Raw genomic sequence first — 23476 nt, 5'->3', positions numbered from 1 at the left:
ATATCCATAGGATAAGGGGTTCATCTGAATATAATATCCATAGGATAAGGGGTTCATCTGAATATAATATCCATAGGATAAGGGGTTCCTCTTAATATAATATCCATAGGATAAGGGGTTCATCTGAATATAATATCCATAGGATAAGGGATTCATCTGAATATAATATCCACAGGATAAGGGGTTCATCTGAATATAATATCCATAGGATAAGGGGTTCATCTGAATATAATATCCATAGGATAAGGGATTCATCTGAATATAATATCCATAGGATAAGGGGTTCATCTGAATATAATATCCATAGGATAAGGGGTTCATCTGAATATAATATCCATAGGATAAGGGGTTCATCTGAATATAATATCCATAGGATAAGGGATTCATCTGAATATAATATCCATAGGATAAGGGGTTCATCTGAATATAATATCCATAGGATAAGGGATTCATCTGAATATAATATCCATAGGATAAGGGATTCATCTGAATATAATATCCATAGGATAAGGGGTTCATCTGAATATAATATCCATAGGATAAGGGGTTCATCTGAATATAATATCCATAGGATAAGGGATTCATCTGAATATAATATCCATAGGATAAGGGATTCATCTGAATATAATATCCATAGGTCAAGGGGTTCATCTGAATATAATATCCATAGGATAAGGGATTCATCTGAATATAATATCCATAGGATAAGGGGTTCATCTGAATATAATATCCATAGGATAAGGGATTCATCTGAATATAATATCCATAGGATAAGGGATACATCTGAATATAATATCCATAGGATAAGGGGTTCATCTTAAAGTAATATTAATGAGAGGAAGGGTTTGTCACTTGCCTGTCTGCTAAAGCGGCAACAACGATAGAATCTAAACCCCCAGAAAAAAGAACAGCGACATGAGCATCTATTCCAATCATCACTGTTTCTTTTTCCTTATCTTTTTCTCTATGCATTTTATCATCATCACATTCACTATCTGGCATGTCTTGTAAAGCAACCATTGCATAGTTTTCTTTATGGTGACAACATCTTGGAAGATTGTAAACTCTTTTTTTCACTGCAATACCAAGTACATTTATTAACTTATTGGCCAAGTCCAATGTATTTGATGTTGCAGCTAAAAGTATATCTGGATCTCCTGCAGCAGAAATGGTTTGCGTCATATCCATGTTTGGGGATGCTCCTTCAATTCCAGGCACTGTACACAATGTTTTTTTGTTTGAAGATTTAGTTTGTGCATGGGCAGTTTCTGTTACAGATTGAGAAGATGACGGCCGATCCAGAGATGAAACATCAGCTTTGGTTTCAGTCTCTTGCAATCCATCTATGTTTTTTGCCAATGTGCTATACAGAGTTCCATTGAATGGTCCAACTGGCGGGACTAATGAAATATTTGCAGTAACACTATTCATTCCACCATCAAACTCCTCAGGTGAGCCCAAATACATATTACTTATTCTCACATTCCTTAACTTTTCAGTATCAATCAACTTCATTTTAAATACAGATTGTCTGATAGGTTTATTTGCCGTGATTTTTGTTTCACATGTGTTAGCTTCTGGATTAGTTTGATAGTCATTTTGTATCTGGCATTTTACGAGATCATTATTCAACTCTTGAATCTGTGACTGGAAATCTGATGATACTTTTTCACAAGTAGACATCCACAACCATGGATATTGAATGATCTCGGGTTTGATTGATGTCCTATCATGATAGCTTTTCATATCAATGTAATAAATTCCAGTTGCTGGTACTTCCATCCAGTGCTGAAAAACAGATGTTGTGTACTTTAAGCTTAACCTTTTCATCACCAGACTTTCTCGCCCAAATTCTTCAGCACTTTTTCTTACAATTTTTCTGGAAATGAACTCTAATTTTGGAGCCAACTGACAAAATTTGCCAATTTTCATTGTTTTTTGGCTATTTTTGTCCCAATCTTCAAAAGGAAAGTGCAGACTATAAACAGGACTTTTTTGTAATTCTGTGGTGAAAGAGGTTAAAACTACTGGTATACAAACATATAGGCAGTTACAAACCTTATTACTACACAAAAATGCAATGCATAAAAAATTGTATATAATGATAAACTATTATCACACTGGAAACCTCCTTAAGTATTGCCATTGGTAGAATCATAAACATTGGCAGTAAATTACTAGTTTTGTCAGTGGTAAAATCATAGTCATTGGTAGTAAATTACTAGTAATGTCAGTGATAGAATCATAGTCATTGGTAGTAAATTACTAGTATTGTCGTTGGTAGAATCATAGTCATTATTAGTAAATTACTAGTAATGTCAGTGGTATAATCATAGTTCAAAGCAGTAAATTACTAGTAATGTCAGTGGTAGAATCATAGTCATTAGTAATAAATTACTAGTATTGTAAGTGGTAAAATTATAGACCATGGCAGTAAATTACTAGTAATGTCATTGGTAGAATCATAGTCCATGGCAGTAAATTACTGGTTTTGTCATTGGTAGAATAATAGTCCATGGCAGTAAATTACTAGTAATGTCAGTGGTAGAATTATAGTTCATGGCAGTAAATTACTAGCAATGTCAGAGGTAGAATCATAGTCATTAGTAGTAAATTACTAGTAATGTCAGTGGTAAAATCATAGTCATTGGTTGTAAATTACTAGTGATGTCAGTGGTAGAATCATAGTCATTGAAAGCAATTTACAAGTAATGTCAGTAGTAAAATCATAGTCCATGGCAGTAAATTACTAGTAATGTCAGTGGTAGAATCATAATCATTGGTAGTAAATTACTAGTTTTGTCAGTGGTAAAATCATAGTTATTAGTACTAAATTACTATTATTCTAAGAAGTAAAATTACAGACCATGGCAGTAAATTACTAGAATTGTCATTGGTGGAATTATAGTCCATGGCAGTAAATTACGAGTAATGTCAGTGGTAGAATTATAGTTCATGGCAGTAAATTACTAGTAATATCAGTGGTAGAACCATAGTCATTGGTAGTAAATTACTAGTAATGTCAGTGGTAAAATCATAGTCATTGGTTGTAAATTACTAGTAATGTCAGTGGTAGAATCAGAGTCATTGGAAGCAATTTACTAGTAATGTCAGTAGTAAAATCATAGTCATTGGTTGTAAATTACTAGTAATGTCAGTGGTAGAATCATAGTCATTAGTAGTAAATTACTAGTAATGTCAGTGGTAGAATCATAGTCCATGGCAGTAAATTACTAGTAATGTCAGTGGTAGAATCATAATCATTGGTAGTAAATTACTAGTTTTGTCAGTGGTAAAATCATAGTCATTGGTAGTAAATTACTAGTAATGTCAGTGATAGAATCATAGTCATTGGTAGTAAATTACTAGTATTGTCGTTGGTAGAATCATAGTCATTATTAGTAAATTACTAGTAATGTCAGTGGTATAATCATAGTTCAAAGCAGTAAATTACTAGTAATGTCAGTGGTAGAATCATAGTCATTAGTAATAAATTACTAGTATTGTAAGTGGTAAAATTATAGACCATGGCAGTAAATTACTAGTAATGTCATTGGTAGAATCATAGTCCATGGCAGTAAATTACTGGTTTTGTCATTGGTAGAATAATAGTCCATGGCAGTAAATTACTAGTAATGTCAGTGGTAGAATTATAGTTCATGGCAGTAAATTACTAGCAATGTCAGAGGTAGAATCATAGTCATTAGTAGTAAATTACTAGTAATGTCAGTGGTAAAATCATAGTCATTGGTTGTAAATTACTAGTGATGTCAGTGGTAGAATCATAGTCATTGAAAGCAATTTACAAGTAATGTCAGTAGTAAAATCATAGTCCATGGCAGTAAATTACTAGTAATGTCAGTGGTAGAATCATAATCATTGGTAGTAAATTACTAGTTTTGTCAGTGGTAAAATCATAGTTATTAGTACTAAATTACTATTATTCTAAGAAGTAAAATTACAGACCATGGCAGTAAATTACTAGAATTGTCATTGGTGGAATTATAGTCCATGGCAGTAAATTACGAGTAATGTCAGTGGTAGAATTATAGTTCATGGCAGTAAATTACTAGTAATATCAGTGGTAGAACCATAGTCATTGGTAGTAAATTACTAGTAATGTCAGTGGTAAAATCATAGTCATTGGTTGTAAATTACTAGTAATGTCAGTGGTAGAATCAGAGTCATTGGAAGCAATTTACTAGTAATGTCAGTAGTAAAATCATAGTCATTGGTTGTAAATTACTAGTAATGTCAGTGGTAGAATCATAGTCATTAGTAGTAAATTACTAGTAATGTCAGTGGTAGAATCATAGTCCATGGCAGTAAATTACTAGTAATGTCAGTGGTAGAATCATAATCATTGGTAGTAAATTACTAGTTTTGTCAGTGGTAAAATCATAGTCATTGGTAGTAAATTACTAGTAATGTCAGTGATAGAATCATAGTCATTGGTAGTAAATTACTAGTATTGTCGTTGGTAGAATCATAGTCATTATTAGTAAATTACTAGTAATGTCAGTGGTATAATCATAGTTCAAAGCAGTAAATTACTAGTAATGTCAGTGGTAGAATCATAGTCATTGGTAGTAAATTACTAGTAATGTCAGTGGTAAAATCATAGTCATTGGTTGTAAATTACTAGTAATGTCAGTGGTAGAATCAGAGTCATTGGAAGCAATTTACTAGTAATGTCAGTAGTAAAATCATAGTCATTGGTTGTAAATTACTAGTAATGTCAGTGGTAGAATCATAGTCATTAGTAGTAAATTACTAGTAATGTCAGTGGTAGAATCATAGTCCATGGCAGTAAATTACTAGTAATGTCAGTGGTAGAATCATAATCATTGGTAGTAAATTACTAGTTTTGTCAGTGGTAAAATCATAGTTATTAGTACTAAATTACTATTATTCTAAGAAGTAAAATTACAGACCATGGCAGTAAATTACTAGTATTGTCATTGGTGAAATTATAGTCCATGGCAGTAAATTACTAGTAATGTCAGTGGTAGAATTATAGTTCATGGCAGTAAATTACTAGTAATATCAGTGGTAGAACCATAGTCATTGGTAGTAAATTGCTAGTTTTGTCAGTGGTAAAATCATAGTCATTAATACTAAATTACTAGTATTCTAAGTGGTAAAATTACAATCCATGGCAGTAAATTACTAGTATTGTCATTGGTAGAATTATAGTCCATGGCAGTAAATTACTAGTAATGTCAGTGATAGAATTATAGTTCATGGCAGTAAATTACTAGTATTGTCAGTGATAGAATTATAGTCCATGGCAGTAAATTAGTAGTATTGTCAGTGATAGAATCATAGTCCATGGCAGTAGATTACTAGTAATGACAGTGTTAGAATCATAGTCATTGGTTGTAAATTACTAGTGATGTCAGTGGTAGAATCATAGTCATTGGAAGCAATTTACTAGTAATGTCAGTAGTAAGATCATAGTCATTGGTAGTAAATTACTAGTAATGTCAGTGGTAGAATCATAGTCCATGGCAGTAAATTACTAGTAATGTCAGTGGTAGAATCATAATCATTAGTAGTAAATTACTAGTAATGTCAGTGGCAGAATCATAGTCCATGGCAGTAAATTACTAGTAATGTCAGTGGTAGAATCATAATCATTAGTAGTAAATTACTAGTAATGTCAGTGGCAGAATCATAGTCCATGGCAGTAAATTACTAGTAATGTCAGTGGTAGAATCATAATCATTGGTAGTAAATTACTAGTTTTGTCAGTGGTAAAATCATAGTTATTAGTACTAAATTACTATTATTCTAAGAAGTAAAATTACAGACCATGGCAGTAAATTACTAGAATTGTCATTGGTAGAATTATAGTTCATGGCAGTAAATTACTAGTAATATCAGTGGTAGAACCATAGTCATTGGTAGTAAATTACTAGTAATGTCAGTGGTAAAATCATAGTCATTGGTTGTAAATTACTAGTAATGTCAGTGGTAGAATCAGAGTCATTGGAAGCAATTTACTAGTAATGTCAGTAGTAAAATCATAGTCATTGGTTGTAAATTACTAGTAATGTCAGTGGTAGAATCATAGTCATTAGTAGTAAATTACTAGTAATGTCAGTGGTAGAATCATAGTCCATGGCAGTAAATTACTAGTAATGTCAGTGGTAGAATCATAATCATTGGTAGTAAATTACTAGTTTTGTCAGTGGTAAAATCATAGTTATTAGTACTAAATTACTATTATTCTAAGAAGTAAAATTACAGACCATGGCAGTAAATTACTAGTATTGTCATTGGTAGAATTATAGTTCATGGCAGTAAATTATTAGTAATATCAGTGGTAGAACCATAGTCATTGGTAGTAAATTGCTAGTTTTGTCAGTGGTAAAATCATAGTCATTAATACTAAATTACTAGTATTCTAAGTGGTAAAATTACAATCCATGGCAGTAAATTACTAGTATTGTCATTGGTAGAATTATAGTCCATGGCAGTAAATTACTAGTAATGTCAGTGGTAGAATTATAGTTCATGGCAGTAAATTATTAGTAATATCAGTGGTAGAACCATAGTCATTGGTAGTAAATTGCTAGTTTTGTCAGTGGTAAAATCATAGTCATTAATACTAAATTACTAGTATTCTAAGTGGTAAAATTACAATCCATGGCAGTAAATTACTAGAATTGTCATTGGTGAAATTATAGTCCATGGCAGTAAATTACTAGTAATGTCAGTGGTAGAATTATAGTTCATGGCAGTAAATTATTAGTAATATCAGTGGTAGAACCATAGTCATTGGTAGTAAATTGCTAGTTTTGTCAGTGGTAAAATCATAGTCATTAATACTAAATTACTAGTATTCTAAGTGGTAAAATTACAATCCATGGCAGTAAATTACTAGTATTGTCATTGGTAGAATTATAGTCCATGGCAGTAAATTACTAGTAATGTCAGTGGTAGAATTATAGTCCATGGCAGTAAATTACTAGTAATGTCAGTGGTAGAATTATAGTTCATGGCAGTAAATTACTAGTATTGTCAGTGATAGAATCATAGTCCATGGCAGTAAATTAGTAGTATTGTCCGTGATAGAATCATAGTCTATGGCAGTAAATTACTAGTATTGTCAGTGGTAGAATCATAGTCCATGGCAGTAAATTACTAGTAATGTCAGTGATAGAATTATAGTCCATGGCAGTAAATTACTAGTAATGTCAGTGATAGAATCATAGTCCATGGCAGTAAATTACTAGTATTGTCAGTGGTAGAATTATAGTCCATGGCAGTAAATTACTAGTATTGTCAGTGATAGAATTATAGTCTATGGCAGTAAATTACTAGTAATGTCAGTGATAGAATTATAGTCCATGGCAGTAAATTACTAGTAATGTCAGTGATAGAATCATAGTCCATGGCAGTAAATTACTAGTAATGTCAGTGATAGAATCATAGTCTATGGCAGTAAATTACTAGTAATGTCAGTGATAGAATTATAGTCCATGGCAGTAAATTACTAGTAATGTCAGTGATAGAATTATAGTCCATGGCAGTAAATTACTAGTATTGTCAGTGATAGAATTATAGTCTATGGCAGTAAATAACTAGTAATGTCAGTGATAGAATTATAGTCTATGGCAGTAAATAACTAGTATTGTCAGTGGTAGAATCATAGTCTATGGCAGTAAATTACTAGTATTGTCAGTGGTAGAATTATAGTCTATGGCAGTAAATTACTAGTAATGTCAGTGATAGAATTATAGTCTATGGCAGTAAATTACTAGTAATGTCAGTGATAGAATTATAGTCTATGGCAGTAAATTACTAGTAATGTCAGTGATAGAATTATAGTCCATGGCGGTAAATTACTAGTAATGTCAGTGATAGAATCATAGTCCATGGCGGTAAATTACTAGTAATGTCAGTGATAGAATCATAGTCTATGGCAGTAAATTACTAGTAATGTCAGTGATAGAATTATAGTCTATGGCAGTAAATTACTAGTAATGTCAGTGATAGAATTATAGTCCATGGCAGTAAATTACTAGTAATGTCAGTGATAGAATTATAGTCCATGGCAGTAAATTACTAGTAATGTCAGTGGTAGAATCATAGTCCGTGGCAGTAAATTACTAGTATTGTCAGTGGTAGAATCATAGTCCGTGGCAGTAAATTATGAGTATTGTCAGTGGTAGAATCATAGTCCGTGGCAGTAAATTATGAGTATTGTCAGTGATAGAATTATAGTCCATGGCAGTAAATTATGAGTATTGTCAGTGGTAGAATCATAGTCTGTGGCAGTAAATTACTAGTATTGTCAGTGGTAGAATCATAGTCCGTGGCAGCAAATTATGAGTATTGTCAGTGATAGAATCATAGTCATTAGTACTAAATTACTAGTATTGTCATTGGTAAAATTATAGACCAGGGCAGTAAATTACTAGTATTGTCAGTGATAGAATCATAGTCTATGGCAGTAAATTACTAGTATTGTCAGTGGTAGAATCATAGTCATTAGTACTAAATTACTAGTATTGTCATTGGTAAAATTATAGACCAGGGCAGTAAATTACTAGTATTGTCAGTGATAGAATCATAGTCCATGGCAGTAAATTACTAGTTTTGTCAGTGGCAGAATCATAGTCCATGGCAGTAAATTACTAGTAATGTCAGTGATAGAGTTATAGTCCATGGTAGTACATTACTAGTATTGTCAGTGATAGAATTATAGTCCATGGCAGTAAATTACTAGTAATGTCAGTGGTAGAATCATAGTCCATGGCAGTAAATTACTAGTATTGTCAGTGATAGAATCATAGTCCATGGCAGTAAATTACTACATGTAGTATTGTCAGTGATAGAATCATAGTCCATGGTAGTAAATTACTTGTATGGTCAGTGGTAAAATCATAGTCCATGACAGTAAATTACTAGTAATGTCAGTGATAAAATCATAGCCATGGCAGTAAATTACTAGTATTGTCAGTGATAGAATCATAGTCCATGGCAGTAAATTACTAGTATTGTCAATGATATAATCATAGTCCATGGCAGTAAATTACTAGTATTATCAGTGGTAGAATCATAGTCCATGGCAGTAAATTACTTGTATTGTCAGTGATAGAATCATAGTCCATGGCAGTAAATTACTAGTATTGTCAGTGATAGAATCATAGTCCATGGCAGTAAATTACTAGTATTGTCAGTGATAGAATCATAGTTCATTGCAGTAAATTACTGGTATTGTCCATGGTAGAATCATAGTTATTGGTGGTTTAATTGTTGTCTTCCATAATAAAATAATTAATAAATTAATAATAATAAATTAATTACTAGTTGAAACAAAGCCACTCACTTTAATTGACTTTGTAAAGGTTGAGACAGATATACTCACCTTAGATGACCTTGTCAGGGGTCTGCAAGCAATAGATGTAATCACAAAGCTGTCATTTCGACAAGTCGGTAAATGCAAAAGAAGACTCCGGCGGCCGAAAAAATCACGACCAAACCACAGATACTTTTTGTTTTCCTAAAATAGAAACAAACATCAAGATTACAATGCCATGTTCATTTACATATCTAACTGTCCCGAAAAAAGATTATTATGCAAACAATGTATACAATGTTTGACAAGGGAACATTGGCAGAACAGAAATGAATATTTAAAACTTACCAATCAGAATAGAGGGAAACTCTATATACAGTAATTGTAAAGTAAACTGATCAGATATGATAGAGGTGACCTGTCAAAGTCTAACTGATCAGATATGATAGAGGTGACCTGTCAAAGTCTAACTGATCAGATATGATAGAGGTGACCTGTCAAAGTGTAACTGACCAGATATGATAGAGGTGACCTGTCAAAGTGTAACTGACCAGATATGATATAGGTGATCGATCAAAGTGTAACTGACCAGATATGATAGAGGTGACCTGTCAAAGTCTAACTGACCAGATATAATAGAGGTGACCTGTCAAAGTCTAACTGATCAGATATGATAGAGGTGACCTGTCAAAGTGTAACTGACCAGATATGATATAGGTGATCGATCAAAGTGTAACTGACCAGATATGATAGAGGTGACCTGTCAAAGTGTAACTGACATGATATGATAGAGGTGACCTGTCAAAGTGTAACTGACAAGATATGATAGGTGACCTGTCACATGATAGAGGTGACCTGTCAAAGTGTAACTGACCAGATATGATAGAGGTGACCTGTCACATGATAGATGTGATCTGTCACATGATAGAGGTGACCTGTAAAAATCAAACTGACCTGCCAGTAAATGAAGCTCCATGGTCCTTGTACTGTGCACATCACAGACAATAATTCTTCATTTTCATTACATTTTTTTAAACTGGCCAACAGAACATCACCATCATTTGAACCTTCAGATACCTAAATTATAGATATTAGAAATAACAGTGACAAGTCGATGAAAATGACACAGTTCCCGTTCAAACAAATTTTCATGTACCAAACTTGGTCTTGACAATATTCAAGAAATGTATTTGCAAAGTTGTGAAATACCAAAACAGTGCACATACAGAGTATGTCAAATAACATGAGAAAAAAAAGAAAATGGTTTACAGTAATTTTTTTCAATGCAGTGTTTAATATCAAAAATGCAGCATCAAGGATGAAGTCAACTTCAGCAAAGGCACCCAGAAATTGGTGTGCATGGAACACAGCCAAAATGATTTGGTCCGAATGAAATACAGCTCATTAAATCAGCAACCTGTAAACACATACTGGAATGACTGTTAGGATAAGTTTTAAAGGGGAAGTCAAGCCAAACAACATAATGCTCCCCAAGGAAAGAGCTCAACAAATGTAGGAGAATGCAATTGACAGTTTTTGTATATCACTTTTCTAGATATTTGACTTTTCTTCAATATTATGTAGTCTGCCATTTTGATTCTCCAGCAAAGGATTGTGGGTAAAGTTACAAATACACATTAGGTGAGCATTAATATGTTCCAATATAGTGTTACACCCTAGCAGCGCATGTCAGTGTAGAACGCGCCCGGAGAACGAGTGTCACTGTTTGTATGAAATTAAAATAATCAGACGTCTAATCTCAGTCACTGTCCGAATAAATAACTTGTTGACGTTTAGTTGGGAACACGACAGAACCAGAACTTGAACTGGACGACTATGATACACAGTTTATGTTGAAGTTAAAAGTTCCACCACAGAATTGTGCATTGGCAAACATGCCGTGCAACTGCGGTACTTCACTGATGGGATGACTTTCGTCGACAGCGGTTGTCGCTGAGCTGCACGCTACAACTTCGTGTGTGATGTTGCTTGCTGGTCGTGGATTGACTGATCTTGGTTACTGGTTAAAATGTTGCTCTTTTGGCGTTGGTAATTTTTATTTGGAACTGAGTAACGCCACCAGCAGAAACCTGGTATCTCGATGTTGATGGTTGCGGCTGCATAGTAATCGCTGATTTCACTGCTGGTGGGTCTTCCAAAAGCCCTTCAAGGTTTATAAAACTCAGTTTCCAGGTGGTCAACATACATTAAGTTCTCTCAATCGTAGTATTCCATGTATTGTACACCTAACACGCCAAAAATGTTGCCTGACGATTCGAACCGGACAAAAATAGCAGACGAAAATGTGTTTACAAAATAAAAATAGTTCGGTAGCCGATGGAAATACCATGTTCATTTGCATATCAACCGTGAAAATACCGAAAACATTATTGCATGGGTGATATACAAATTAGTTTTTGTCAAAATAAGTGACTGGCTAAAGGTACCATTACTCTTGTTCAAATTTCATTTCACTCGGCAAGTATATTCACGTACCCCAAGAGAAAAATATCATATTTTTTAATATTGTTTATTTCTGCTATGTTTCGAAAAACGGTACTCCTGAAGGGACTACTTTGTTTGCTCTCAGACCTCATTTGCATATGAGGTGTGGAAATACCGATTTTGATTTCAGGGACGAATCAAAATAAACTGCAGTACATATGTAATAATACATAATACTGGTGAAATGTTGAATATCTAGAGAATAAAAAGTGATATAAATAAACTTTAAACTGCATGTCCTTACATTTGCCAAGCTCTTTTTCCTGGGAGTATTATGTTGTTAGCCTTGACTTTTCCTTTAAATACAATATATCCCATATCTAGTATGTTATCAATAGTCATACTGTTCCAATTAGCAGCATCCATAATCACTGAATATACCAAGATATATGCATGTAGGCATGTACAGGCTATGGAGGTGATACCTAAATATTTAAGTGACCCTTAGTGAGCATGCAATCACTAATTTACCTAGATCTGTTATTTCACAGATTGAAGTAGGACCACTTAGTAACAGAATCATTTTCTTATTGTACACATAAAGTTGCAAAACTCCACACAGAAAAGAGTCGTTAGTGCTACAGCAAGTCTCAGAAGTATTGGGGCAGCCAATTTGCAAACTCGCTGGCGAATTGGTTAACTGCTTGGATTTTGACTAAACAGTTGGCCTTCGAAATCTCGCTGGCGCCGTTCTGTGGTCAGGCCCACTCTGGGTGAATCTATATAACAGTGGGGGACAGTCGTCATACTTTAGTTGGATGGCGATTTCGCTTTCAAATATACCAGGGAAAGTGTTCTATTTTCTTCGTGATGTTCGTATACAAGGGATTGTCCACGCAAAAACGATGAATGAAGTCGAATTGTATTAGTGGTTGGTTTAATGTTACCCCAACGAATCGTTTGGATGTGAACATTTATTTCTCCCTGATTTATAGGAAACTTTCTCAACTTGTCTCTTTATTTAGTTTCAATCAGTGTTCAAGATATAGTAAATATTGGTAGATTAATCACATTTATCATATTATCACTTGTACGCCAGCTGACTGTGGTCATTCTCAGGATGACCAGGGAAACTACTTTCACATTACCACGCCTCGCAAAGCAAATCATTCGGGGAATCCAGACATGTACCAGGCTAAGTAAAAGCATACTATGTTCCCTAATGCAAAATAGACCCGCCCGGAGTGGACGCGACCACGAGGAGGCGCCAGGGAGATTAGAAAGCCAACTGTTTCAAAACCCAAACATTTAGCCAATTCGCTAGTGAGTTTGCAAATTGGCTGCCCCAATACTTCTGAGAATTGCTGTAGTGTTTTTATTACAAACTTCAGTTTGTGTACAATGAAAAATTCAAAGACATACAATACAAAGTACATATAGTTTTTTGGTAAATAAAAGTGTCAAAAATGAAGAATTTTAATTGAAGTAAGCAAATCTTCGCTGCAATATACCAGTATTTGTGTATAGTGCACCACTATTATATTTGATATGGTATTGTTTTTTTCAAATCCAGATCCTGGAAAAAAACATACAAAAAAACGTTACAAACATATAACGATATACAATTCACGTAAATCCAGGGAAACCTTGCAACAATAATAATTCAGTTCTTTCAAATGTATATTTAAAATAAAGGGGTTCAAAGTGTCCTTGGACGAAGATAGTGCTGTGATAGCAACATGACCTATTATATATTAAAAGATGGCGTCTGTGTTGGCCGAAAATTATGGTATTAATGTACATGTAGCTAGTTAAAATAAGTCATTGTCAATGACACGTTCCCGTTCCGTTCATATTTGAGTGACATATACATTCAAAGCAGATCATGACCAAAATCTCAGACCACTTTCAGTGGTCTGATCCAAAATGCACCTGCATATGTACAACAAATTGTACTAAATCTGAACAAAATCCATCCATGCATGACTGAGATCCGGTTCCGGAATTGTGAAAATAAGTGATTTTGATGCATTCAGCTATTGTCAAGCGGATCATGAAACAAATGCACATATCTATTTGTGACATGATGTACCATGTGTGTGTGAAGTTTGAACTCGATCCATCCAGACATGTCTCGGATACGGATCCAGAACTGAATTCTTTAAAACAAAATGCCCGCCAGTCGGCCATTTCGAACTTGATCCTATTATGTTTAATGTACCGTATTTATCCGAGTAAAAGCCCAGGGTCTTGAACAGGGAAAATCGCCAAAAAGAAAGGGTGGGCGTTTGTCCGGATATCCCCTGCAAAAAAACCCGAAAAATCGCGGAAAATTGGCAACACGCAGATCGAACTGCGACAGGGAGAAAACGGCAAATAAAAACATGCAACAAAAATAAATGAACAATATGCAGCATTAGAAGTGTACCAAGAAATAATTTATTGCTTAGAATGTGACAAATATTAAAACCAGAAATAATAAAAATTAGAATATCCCCGTCGACAAACACGCCGCCCAATACGCGTGAATTATTTCCGGTTTCGACAATTACCGGATCAACAGCCATACAAGATCAATAATAATTTACGCAGTAAAATTACGAAAGTTCATAGTTGTGAGACAAAAACAAAACCTTCTAAGATCTATATTTGTACGTTCATTGCTATCTTCGTAAAAGTCGAAACCCTGAAATTCCCTGAAAGTCGGCGCCACTGTCGCGATAGAACTAAAATCCATATAGCTTCGTCTTGAAGTTTGTTGATGTCGTCCCACACAAGTTGGACTTATCACATTTAATCCACGCATTTCGCTGTTTGGTAGCTTGGCACTTTTAATTCACGTCTAATCAGAATAAAGAGACAAGAAAAATGGGGTCGCGGCAAACGGCTCGCACAATGTTTTTGTTTACTGTCTGGCAATCATCTTTGACCTTTAAGCATCCGCTTTACTGATTGGCTAAGAATGATATCACTACTAATATTCTATTCTACTAGTGTTTTGTCATGGAGGTAAATTCAACCACAGTCACTTGGGGACTGAAAATCAATAAATACTAATTTTCAAAAAAAAAATCATCCGCTATACGTATATAAATAAAAATTTATATACGTATAGCGGATGATTTTTTTTTTAATAAAAATTTATATACGTATAGCGGATGATTTTTTTTTTGAAAATTAGTATTTATTGATTTTCAGCCCCCAAGTGACTGTGAATTCAACATTGCTCTTTTATCAGACTAGGCCTTCGTTCATCAATCATGGTGAAAGTTACCATTCAGCAAGTTATATGGATATCGCGGCGGGCTTGAAATAGGAAGATTTTTTTTCCAATGACAGAAGAATAATTTCCATGAAATGCAATAGCAGTGGTGAAAGATGGTAACAAAGTTGGCAGTCTTCGGCATGACATTGCAAAATTGGCCCCAGTTATGGATTCGCAAATATTTTATAAATCCAAAAGAAACATGCTTCAAACCATTCTCCCAGTTACGGGTTGATACAATATTGCAACATTGGTTTCATTGTCGCTGACGCTAACTACGTAAACAGTGGTGAACGTGCTGCTCTATTTATGTCACAGCTATTTCGCGTTCACTCATCGTTTTTCGCGTTCACTCCTCGTTTTACGCAATTGACATTTATTTTTCAAAGTTTGTTATCAGAATCAAAACAAACTGCAAGGAAGTAAACTGTTAATACAACGGACAAAAACAGGTTTTTGTTTTTTTATTTTATTACAGATGTAGAAAAAACACCCCTGGGCGTTTGCTAGGATATGACCTCAACTCCTTTATTTTATCAAAAGTGGGGGGTGGGCGTTGTCCGGGCATGGGCTCTTAGTCGGATAAATACGGTATGTACCAAATTTGAACAAAATCCGTCCATGCATAACTGAGATCCGGGTCCGGAATGGTGAAAATGTGCGATTTTGATGCATTTTTGGCCTTAAAATGGCCGCTATTCGGCTATCGTTAATCGGATCATGAAAAAAATGCATGTGCATATGTCCCATATAATATGTGATGTATGAGTGAAGTTTGAACTTAATCGGTCCATGCATGTTCGAGATACAGGTGATCACGGACGCACGGACGCACACAGGGCAAACCATAAGTCCCCGTTTTCGGACTACGTCCGAACGGCAACTAATAAATAAACAAGACAAATTGTTTATTTGAAAAAACGTTTTTTCAGATTCCTACAAATCAAGAAAAAATCAATCTTTCCCAGCCAAACGATCACCAGTGCAGTGATTGCCAGTTGCAGACATTATCAAACACTAAACACATTTCCTTTGTGACACAAGCCCTGAACATTCATATATCAGTATTGTTGCTTACAAATATATCATCCCATACATCCCATGTATGTATTTCAGTTTGATGCAAGAGTCACCAATAAAAATTGGAACTGAAAACTACTTTGAAGGAATTTAATCGGGTGACAGATGAACATGCAAATCTATTTTTACCCCATGCATTTCAACATGCATTAATTAAATAAAATAAAACCCCAGACTTACTTTACTGTACTTACCAAATAATTTATTGATTTTCAGACTATTTAGTCTGCTCCCAAGATGCAACAATAGAACATATTGCCAGTCCCTCTCAATCAGATTCTGCAAATTTTTAGGACTAAAATAGCTGTCAAACGATCATAATTGATCCAATTAAGTATGTGTACTAAATTTGATGGAAAGCTTATTTGAAATATGACGATATATGCACACACACACGCAATACATACATACATACATGCACACACAGAACCAAAATCTAAACCAACTACTAAAAGCTAAGACATCTAAACCAACTACTACAAGCTAAGACATCTAAACCAACTACTGCAAGCTAAGACATCTTAACAAACTACTACAAGCTAAGACATCTAAACCAACTACTACAAGCTAAGACATCTAAACCAACTACTACAAGCTAACACATATAAACCAACTACTACAAGCTAAGACATATAAACCAACTACTACAAGCTAAGACATCTTAACCAACTACTACAAGCTAAGAAATCTAAACCAACTACTACAAGCTAAGACATCTAAACCAACTACTACAAGCTAAGACATCTTAACCAACTACTACAAGCTAAGACATCTAAACCAACTACTACAAGCTAAGACATCTTAACCAACTACTACAAGCTAAGACATCTAAACCAACTACTACAAGCTAAGACATCTAAACCCACTGCTACAAGCTGAGACATCTAAACCAACTACTACAAGCTAAGACATCTAAACCAACTACTACAAGCTTAGACATCTAAACCAACTACTACAAGCTAAGACATCTAAACCAACTACTACAAGCTAACACATATAAACCAACTACTACAAGCTAAGACATCTTAACCAACTACTACCAGCTAAGACATCTAAACCAACTACTACCAGCTAAGACATCTTAACCAACTACTACAAGCTAAGACATCTTAACCAACTACTACAAGCTAAGACATCTAAACCAACTACTACAAGCTAAGACATCTAAACCCACTGCTACAAGCTGAGACATCTAAACCAACTACTACAAGCTAAGACATCTAAACCAACTACTACAAGTTAAGACATATAAACCAACTACTACAAGCTTAGACATCTAAACCAACTACTACAAGCTAAGACATCTAAACCAACTACTACAAGCTAAGACATCTAAACCCACTGCTACAAGCTGAGACATCTAAACCAACTACTACAAGCTAAGACATCTAAACCAACTACTACAAGTTAAGACATATAAACCAACTACTACAAGCTTAGACATCTAAACCAACTACTACAAGCTAAGACATCTAAACCAACTACTACAAGCTTGGACATTTAAACCAACTACTACAAGCTAAAACATCTAAACTAACTACTACAAACTAAGACATCTAAACCAACTACTACAAGCTAAGAAATCTAAACCAACTACTACAAGCTGAGACATGTAAACCAACTACTACAAACTAAGACATCTAAACAGACTACTACAAGCTAAGACATCTAAACCAACTACTACAAGCTAAGACATCTAAACCAACTACTACAAGCTTGGACATTTAAACCAACTACTACAAGCTAAAACATCTAAACTAACTACTACAAGCTAAGACATTTAAACCCACTGCTACAAGCTGAGACATCTAAACCAACTACTACAAGCTAAGACATCTAAACCAACTACTACAAGTTAAGACATATAAACCAACTACTACAAGCTTAGACATCTAAACCAACTACTACAAGCTAAGACATCTTAACCAACTACTGCAAGCTAACACTGATAAACCAAGTTCTACAAGCTGAGACATTTAAACCAATTACTACAAACTAACACATATAAACCAACTACTACAAGCTAAGAAATCTAAACCAACTACTACAAGCTTGGACATTTAAACCAACTACTACAAGCTAAGACATCTAAACCAACTACTACAAACTAAGACATCTAAACAGACTACTACAAGCTAAGACATCTAAACCAACTACTACAAGCTAAGACATCTAAACCAACTACTACAAGCTTGGACATTTAAACCAACTACTACAAGCTAAGACATCTAAACCAACTACTACAAGCTAAGACATCTTAACCAACTACTACCAGCTAAGACATCTAAACCAACTACTACCAGCTAAGACATCTTAACCAACTACTACAAGCTAAGACATCTTAACCAACTACTACAAGCTAAGACATCTAAACCAACTACTACAAGCTAAGACATCTAAACCCACTGCTACAAGCTGAGACATCTAAACCAACTACTACAAGCTAAGACATCTAAACCAACTACTACAAGTTAAGACATATAAACCAACTACTACAAGCTTAGACATCTAAACCAACTACTACAAGCTAAGACATCTAAACCAACTACTACAAGCTAAGACATCTAAACCCACTGCTACAAGCTGAGACATCTAAACCAACTACTACAAGCTAAGACATCTAAACCAACTACTACAAGTTAAGACATATAAACCAACTACTACAAGCTTAGACATCTAAACCAACTACTACAAGCTAAGACATCTAAACCAACTACTACAAGCTTGGACATTTAAACCAACTACTACAAGCTAAAACATCTAAACTAACTACTACAAACTAAGACATCTAAACCAACTACTACAAGCTAAGAAATCTAAACCAACTACTACAAGCTGAGACATGTAAACCAACTACTACAAACTAAGACATCTAAACAGACTACTACAAGCTAAGACATCTAAACCAACTACTACAAGCTAAGACATCTAAACCAACTACTACAAGCTTGGACATTTAAACCAACTACTACAAGCTAAAACATCTAAACTAACTACTACAAGCTAAGACATTTAAACCCACTGCTACAAGCTGAGACATCTAAACCAACTACTACAAGCTAAGACATCTAAACCAACTACTACAAGTTAAGACATATAAACCAACTACTACAAGCTTAGACATCTAAACCAACTACTACAAGCTAAGACATCTTAACCAACTACTGCAAGCTAACACTGATAAACCAAGTTCTACAAGCTGAGACATTTAAACCAATTACTACAAACTAACACATATAAACCAACTACTACAAGCTAAGAAATCTAAACCAACTACTACAAGCTTGGACATTTAAACCAACTACTACAAGCTAAGACATCTAAACCAACTACTACAAACTAAGACATCTAAACAGACTACTACAAGCTAAGACATCTAAACCAACTACTACAAGCTAAGACATCTAAACCAACTACTACAAGCTTGGACATTTAAACCAACTACTACAAGCTAAGACATCTAAACCAACTACTACAAGCTAAGACATCTAAACCAACTACTACAAGCTAAGACATCTAAACCAACTACTACAAGCTAAAACATCTAAACCAACTACTACAAGCCAAAACATCTAAACCAACTACTACAAGCTAAGACATCTAAACCAACTACTACAAGCTAAGACTTCCAAACCAACTACTACAAGCTAAGACATCTAAACCAACTACTACAAGTTTGGACATCAAAACCAACTACTACAAGTTTGGACATCTAAACCCACTACTACAAGCTAAGACATCTAAACCAACTACTACAAGCTTAGACATCTAAACCAACTACTACAAGCTAAGACATCTTAACAAACTACTACAAGCTAAGACATCTAAACCAACTACTACAAGCTAAGACATCTAAACCAACTACTACAAGCTAAGACATCTAAACCCACTACTACAAGCTAAGACATCCAAACCAACTATTACAAGCTAAGACATCTTAACCAACTACTACAAGCTAAGAAATCTAAACCAACTACTACAAGCTAACACATATAAACCAACTACTACAAGCTAACACATATAAACCAACTACTACAAGCTAAGACATCTAAATCAACTACTACAAGCTGAGACATCTAAACCAACTACTACAAGCTAAGAAATCTAAATCAACTACTACAAGCTGAGACATCTAAACCAACTACTACAAGCTAAGAAATCTAAATCAACTACTACAAGCTGAGACATCTAAACCCATTACTACAAGCTAAGACATCTAAACCAACTACTACAAGTTTGGACATCTAAACCCACTACTACAAGCTAAGACATCTAAACTAACTACTACAAGCTTAGACATCTAAACCAACTACTACAAGCTAAGACATCTAAACCCACTACTACAAGCTAAGACATCCAAACCAACTACTACAAGCTAAGACATCTAAACTAACTACTACAAGTTAGACATCTAAACTAACTACTACAAGCTTAGACATCTAAACCAACTACTACAAGCTAAGACATCTAAACCCACTACTACAAGCTAAGACATCCAAACCAACTACTACAAGCTAAGACATCTAAACTAACTACTACAAGTTAGACATCTAAACGAACTACTACAAGCTAAGACATCTAAACCCACTACTACAAGCTAAGACATCCAAACCAACTACTACAAGCTAAAACATCCAAACCAACTACTACAAGCTAAGACATCTAAACCCACTACAAGCTTAGACATCCAAACCAACTACTACAAGCTAAGACATCTAAACCCACTACTACAAGCTAAGACATCCAAACCAACTACTACAAGCTAAGACATCTAAACCAACTACTACAAGCTAAGAAATCTAAACCAACTACTACAAGCTGAGACATGTAAACCAACTACTACAAGCTAAGACATGTAAACCAACTACTACAAACTAAGACATCTAAACCAACTACTACAAGCTAAGACATCTAAACCAACTACTACAAGCTAAGACATCTAAACCAACTACTACAAGCTTGGACATTTAAACCAACTACTACAAGCTACGACATCTAAACCAACTACTACAAGCTAAGACATCTAAACCAACTACTACAAGCGAAAACATCTAAACCAACTACTACAAGCTAAAACATCTAAACCAACTACTACAAGCTAAAACATCTAAACCAACTACTACAAGCTAATACATCTAAACCAACTACTACAAGCTAAGACATCCAAACCAACTACTACAAGCTAAGACATCTAAACCAACTACTACAAGTTTGGACATCTAAACCTACTACTACAAGTTTGGACATCTAAACCTACTACTACAAGTTTGGACATCTAAACCCTCTACTACAAGCTAAGACATCTAAACCAACTACTACAAGCTTAAACATCTAAACCAACTACTACAAGCTAGGACATTTTAACCAACTACTACAAGCTAAGACATCTAAACCAACTACTACAAGTTTGGACATCTAAACCCACTACTACAAGCTAAGACATCCAAACCAACTATTACAAGCGAAGACATCTAAACCAACTACTACAAGCTAAGACATCTAAATCAACTACTACAAGCTAAGAAATCTAAACCAACTACTACAAGCTAAGACATCTAAACCAACTACTACAAGCTAAGACATCTAAACCCACTACTACAAGCTTAGACATCCAAACCAACTACTACAAGCTAAGACATCTAAACCCACTACTACAAGCTAAGACATCCAAACCAACTACTACAAGCTAAGACATCTAAACCAACTACTACAAGCTAAGAAATCTAAACCAACTACTACAAGCTGAGACATGTAAACCAACTACTACAAGCTAAGACATGTATGTAAACCAACTACTACAAACTAAGACATCTAAACCAACTACTACAAGCTAAGACATCTAAACCCACTACAAGCTTAGACATCCAAACCAACTACTACAAGCTAAGACATCTAAACCCACTACTACAAGCTAAGACATCCAAACCAACTACTACAAGCTAAGACATCTAAACCAACTACTACAAGCTAAGAAATCTAAACCAACTACTACAAGCTGAGACATGTAAACCAACTACTACAAGCTAAGACATGTAAACCAACTACTACAAACTAAGACATCTAAACCAACTACTACAAGCTAAGACATCTAAACCAACTACTACAAGCTAAGACATCTAAACCAACTACTACAAGCTTGGACATTTAAACCAACTACTACAAGCTACGACATCTAAACCAACTACTACAAGCTAAGACATCTAAACCAACTACTACAAGCGAAAACATCTAAACCAACTACTACAAGCTAAAACATCTAAACCAACTACTACAAGCTAAAACATCTAAACCAACTACTACAAGCTAAGACATCTAAACCAACTACTACAAGCTAAGACATCCAAACCAACTACTACAAGCTAAGACATCTAAACCAACTACTTCAAGTTTGGACATCTAAACCTACTACTACAAGTTTGGACATCTAAACCTACTACTACAAGTTTGGACATCTAAACCCTCTACTACAAGCTAAGACATCTAAACCAACTACTACAAGCTTAGACATCTAAACCAACTACTACAAGCTAGGACATTTTAACCAACTACTACAAGCTAAGACATCTAAACCAACTACTACAAGTTTGGACATATAAACCCACTACTACAAGCTAAGACATCCAAACCAACTATTACAAGCGAAGACATCTAAACCAACTACTACAAGCTAAGACATCTAAATCAACTACTACAAGCTAAGAAATCTAAACCAACTACTGCAAGCTGAGACATGTAAACCAACTACTACAAGCTAAGACATGTATGTAAACCAACTACTACAAACTAAGACATCTAAACCAACTACTACAAGCTAAGACATCTAAACCAACTACTACAAGCTAAGACATCTAAACCAACTACTACAAGCTAAGACATCTAAACCAACTACTACAAGCTAAGACATCTAAACCAACTACTACAAGCTAAGACATCTAAACCCATTACTACAAGCTTAGACATCCAAACCAACTACTACAAGCTAAGACATCTAAACCCACTACTACAAGCTAAGACATCCAAACCTTGCTTCTATGCTATCTATGCTTCTATGCTATCGATAAAGAGCCATGGCTCGAAACGTCTAGCTATTTTTAATAGTTATTTAGGACTACGATTACCAAATATTATCTTCAATATATCATACTACAAGCTAAGACATCTAAACCAACTACTACAAGCTAAAACATCTAAACCAACTACTGCAAGCTAAAACATCTAAACCAACTACTACAAGTTTGGACATCTAAACCCACTATTACAAGCTTAGACATCCAAACCAACTACTACAAGCTAAGACATCTAAACCAACTGCTACAAGCTAAGACATCTAAACCAACTACTACAAGCTAAGACATCTAAACCAACTACTACAAGTT

The 23476-nt window shown here is 34.7% G+C and overlaps 1 protein-coding gene across 1 annotated transcript in view; it reads right to left on the bottom strand.

Annotated features, from left to right (window-relative positions):
* LOC102804552 (asparagine synthetase domain-containing protein 1-like) overlaps positions 1–23476 on the bottom strand; it is a 49114-nt gene that overhangs the window by 18381 nt on the left and 7257 nt on the right. Inside the window, exons 3-5 of the mRNA XM_085503030.1 lie at positions 10265–10387; positions 9380–9514; positions 857–1788 (exon numbers count right to left, since the gene is read on the bottom strand). Of these exons, the coding sequence (XP_085359156.1) occupies positions 857–1788; positions 9380–9514; positions 10265–10387 (1190 nt within the window). The remainder of the gene's footprint in view (positions 1–856; positions 1789–9379; positions 9515–10264; positions 10388–23476) is intronic.

The sequence above is a fragment of the Saccoglossus kowalevskii genome, chromosome 9 (assembly GCF_978046115.1).
Source record: "Saccoglossus kowalevskii chromosome 9, keSacKowa6.1, whole genome shotgun sequence".
NCBI lineage: Eukaryota > Metazoa > Hemichordata > Enteropneusta > Harrimaniidae > Saccoglossus > Saccoglossus kowalevskii.
This window is presented reverse-complemented; position numbering and strand designations above follow the sequence as displayed.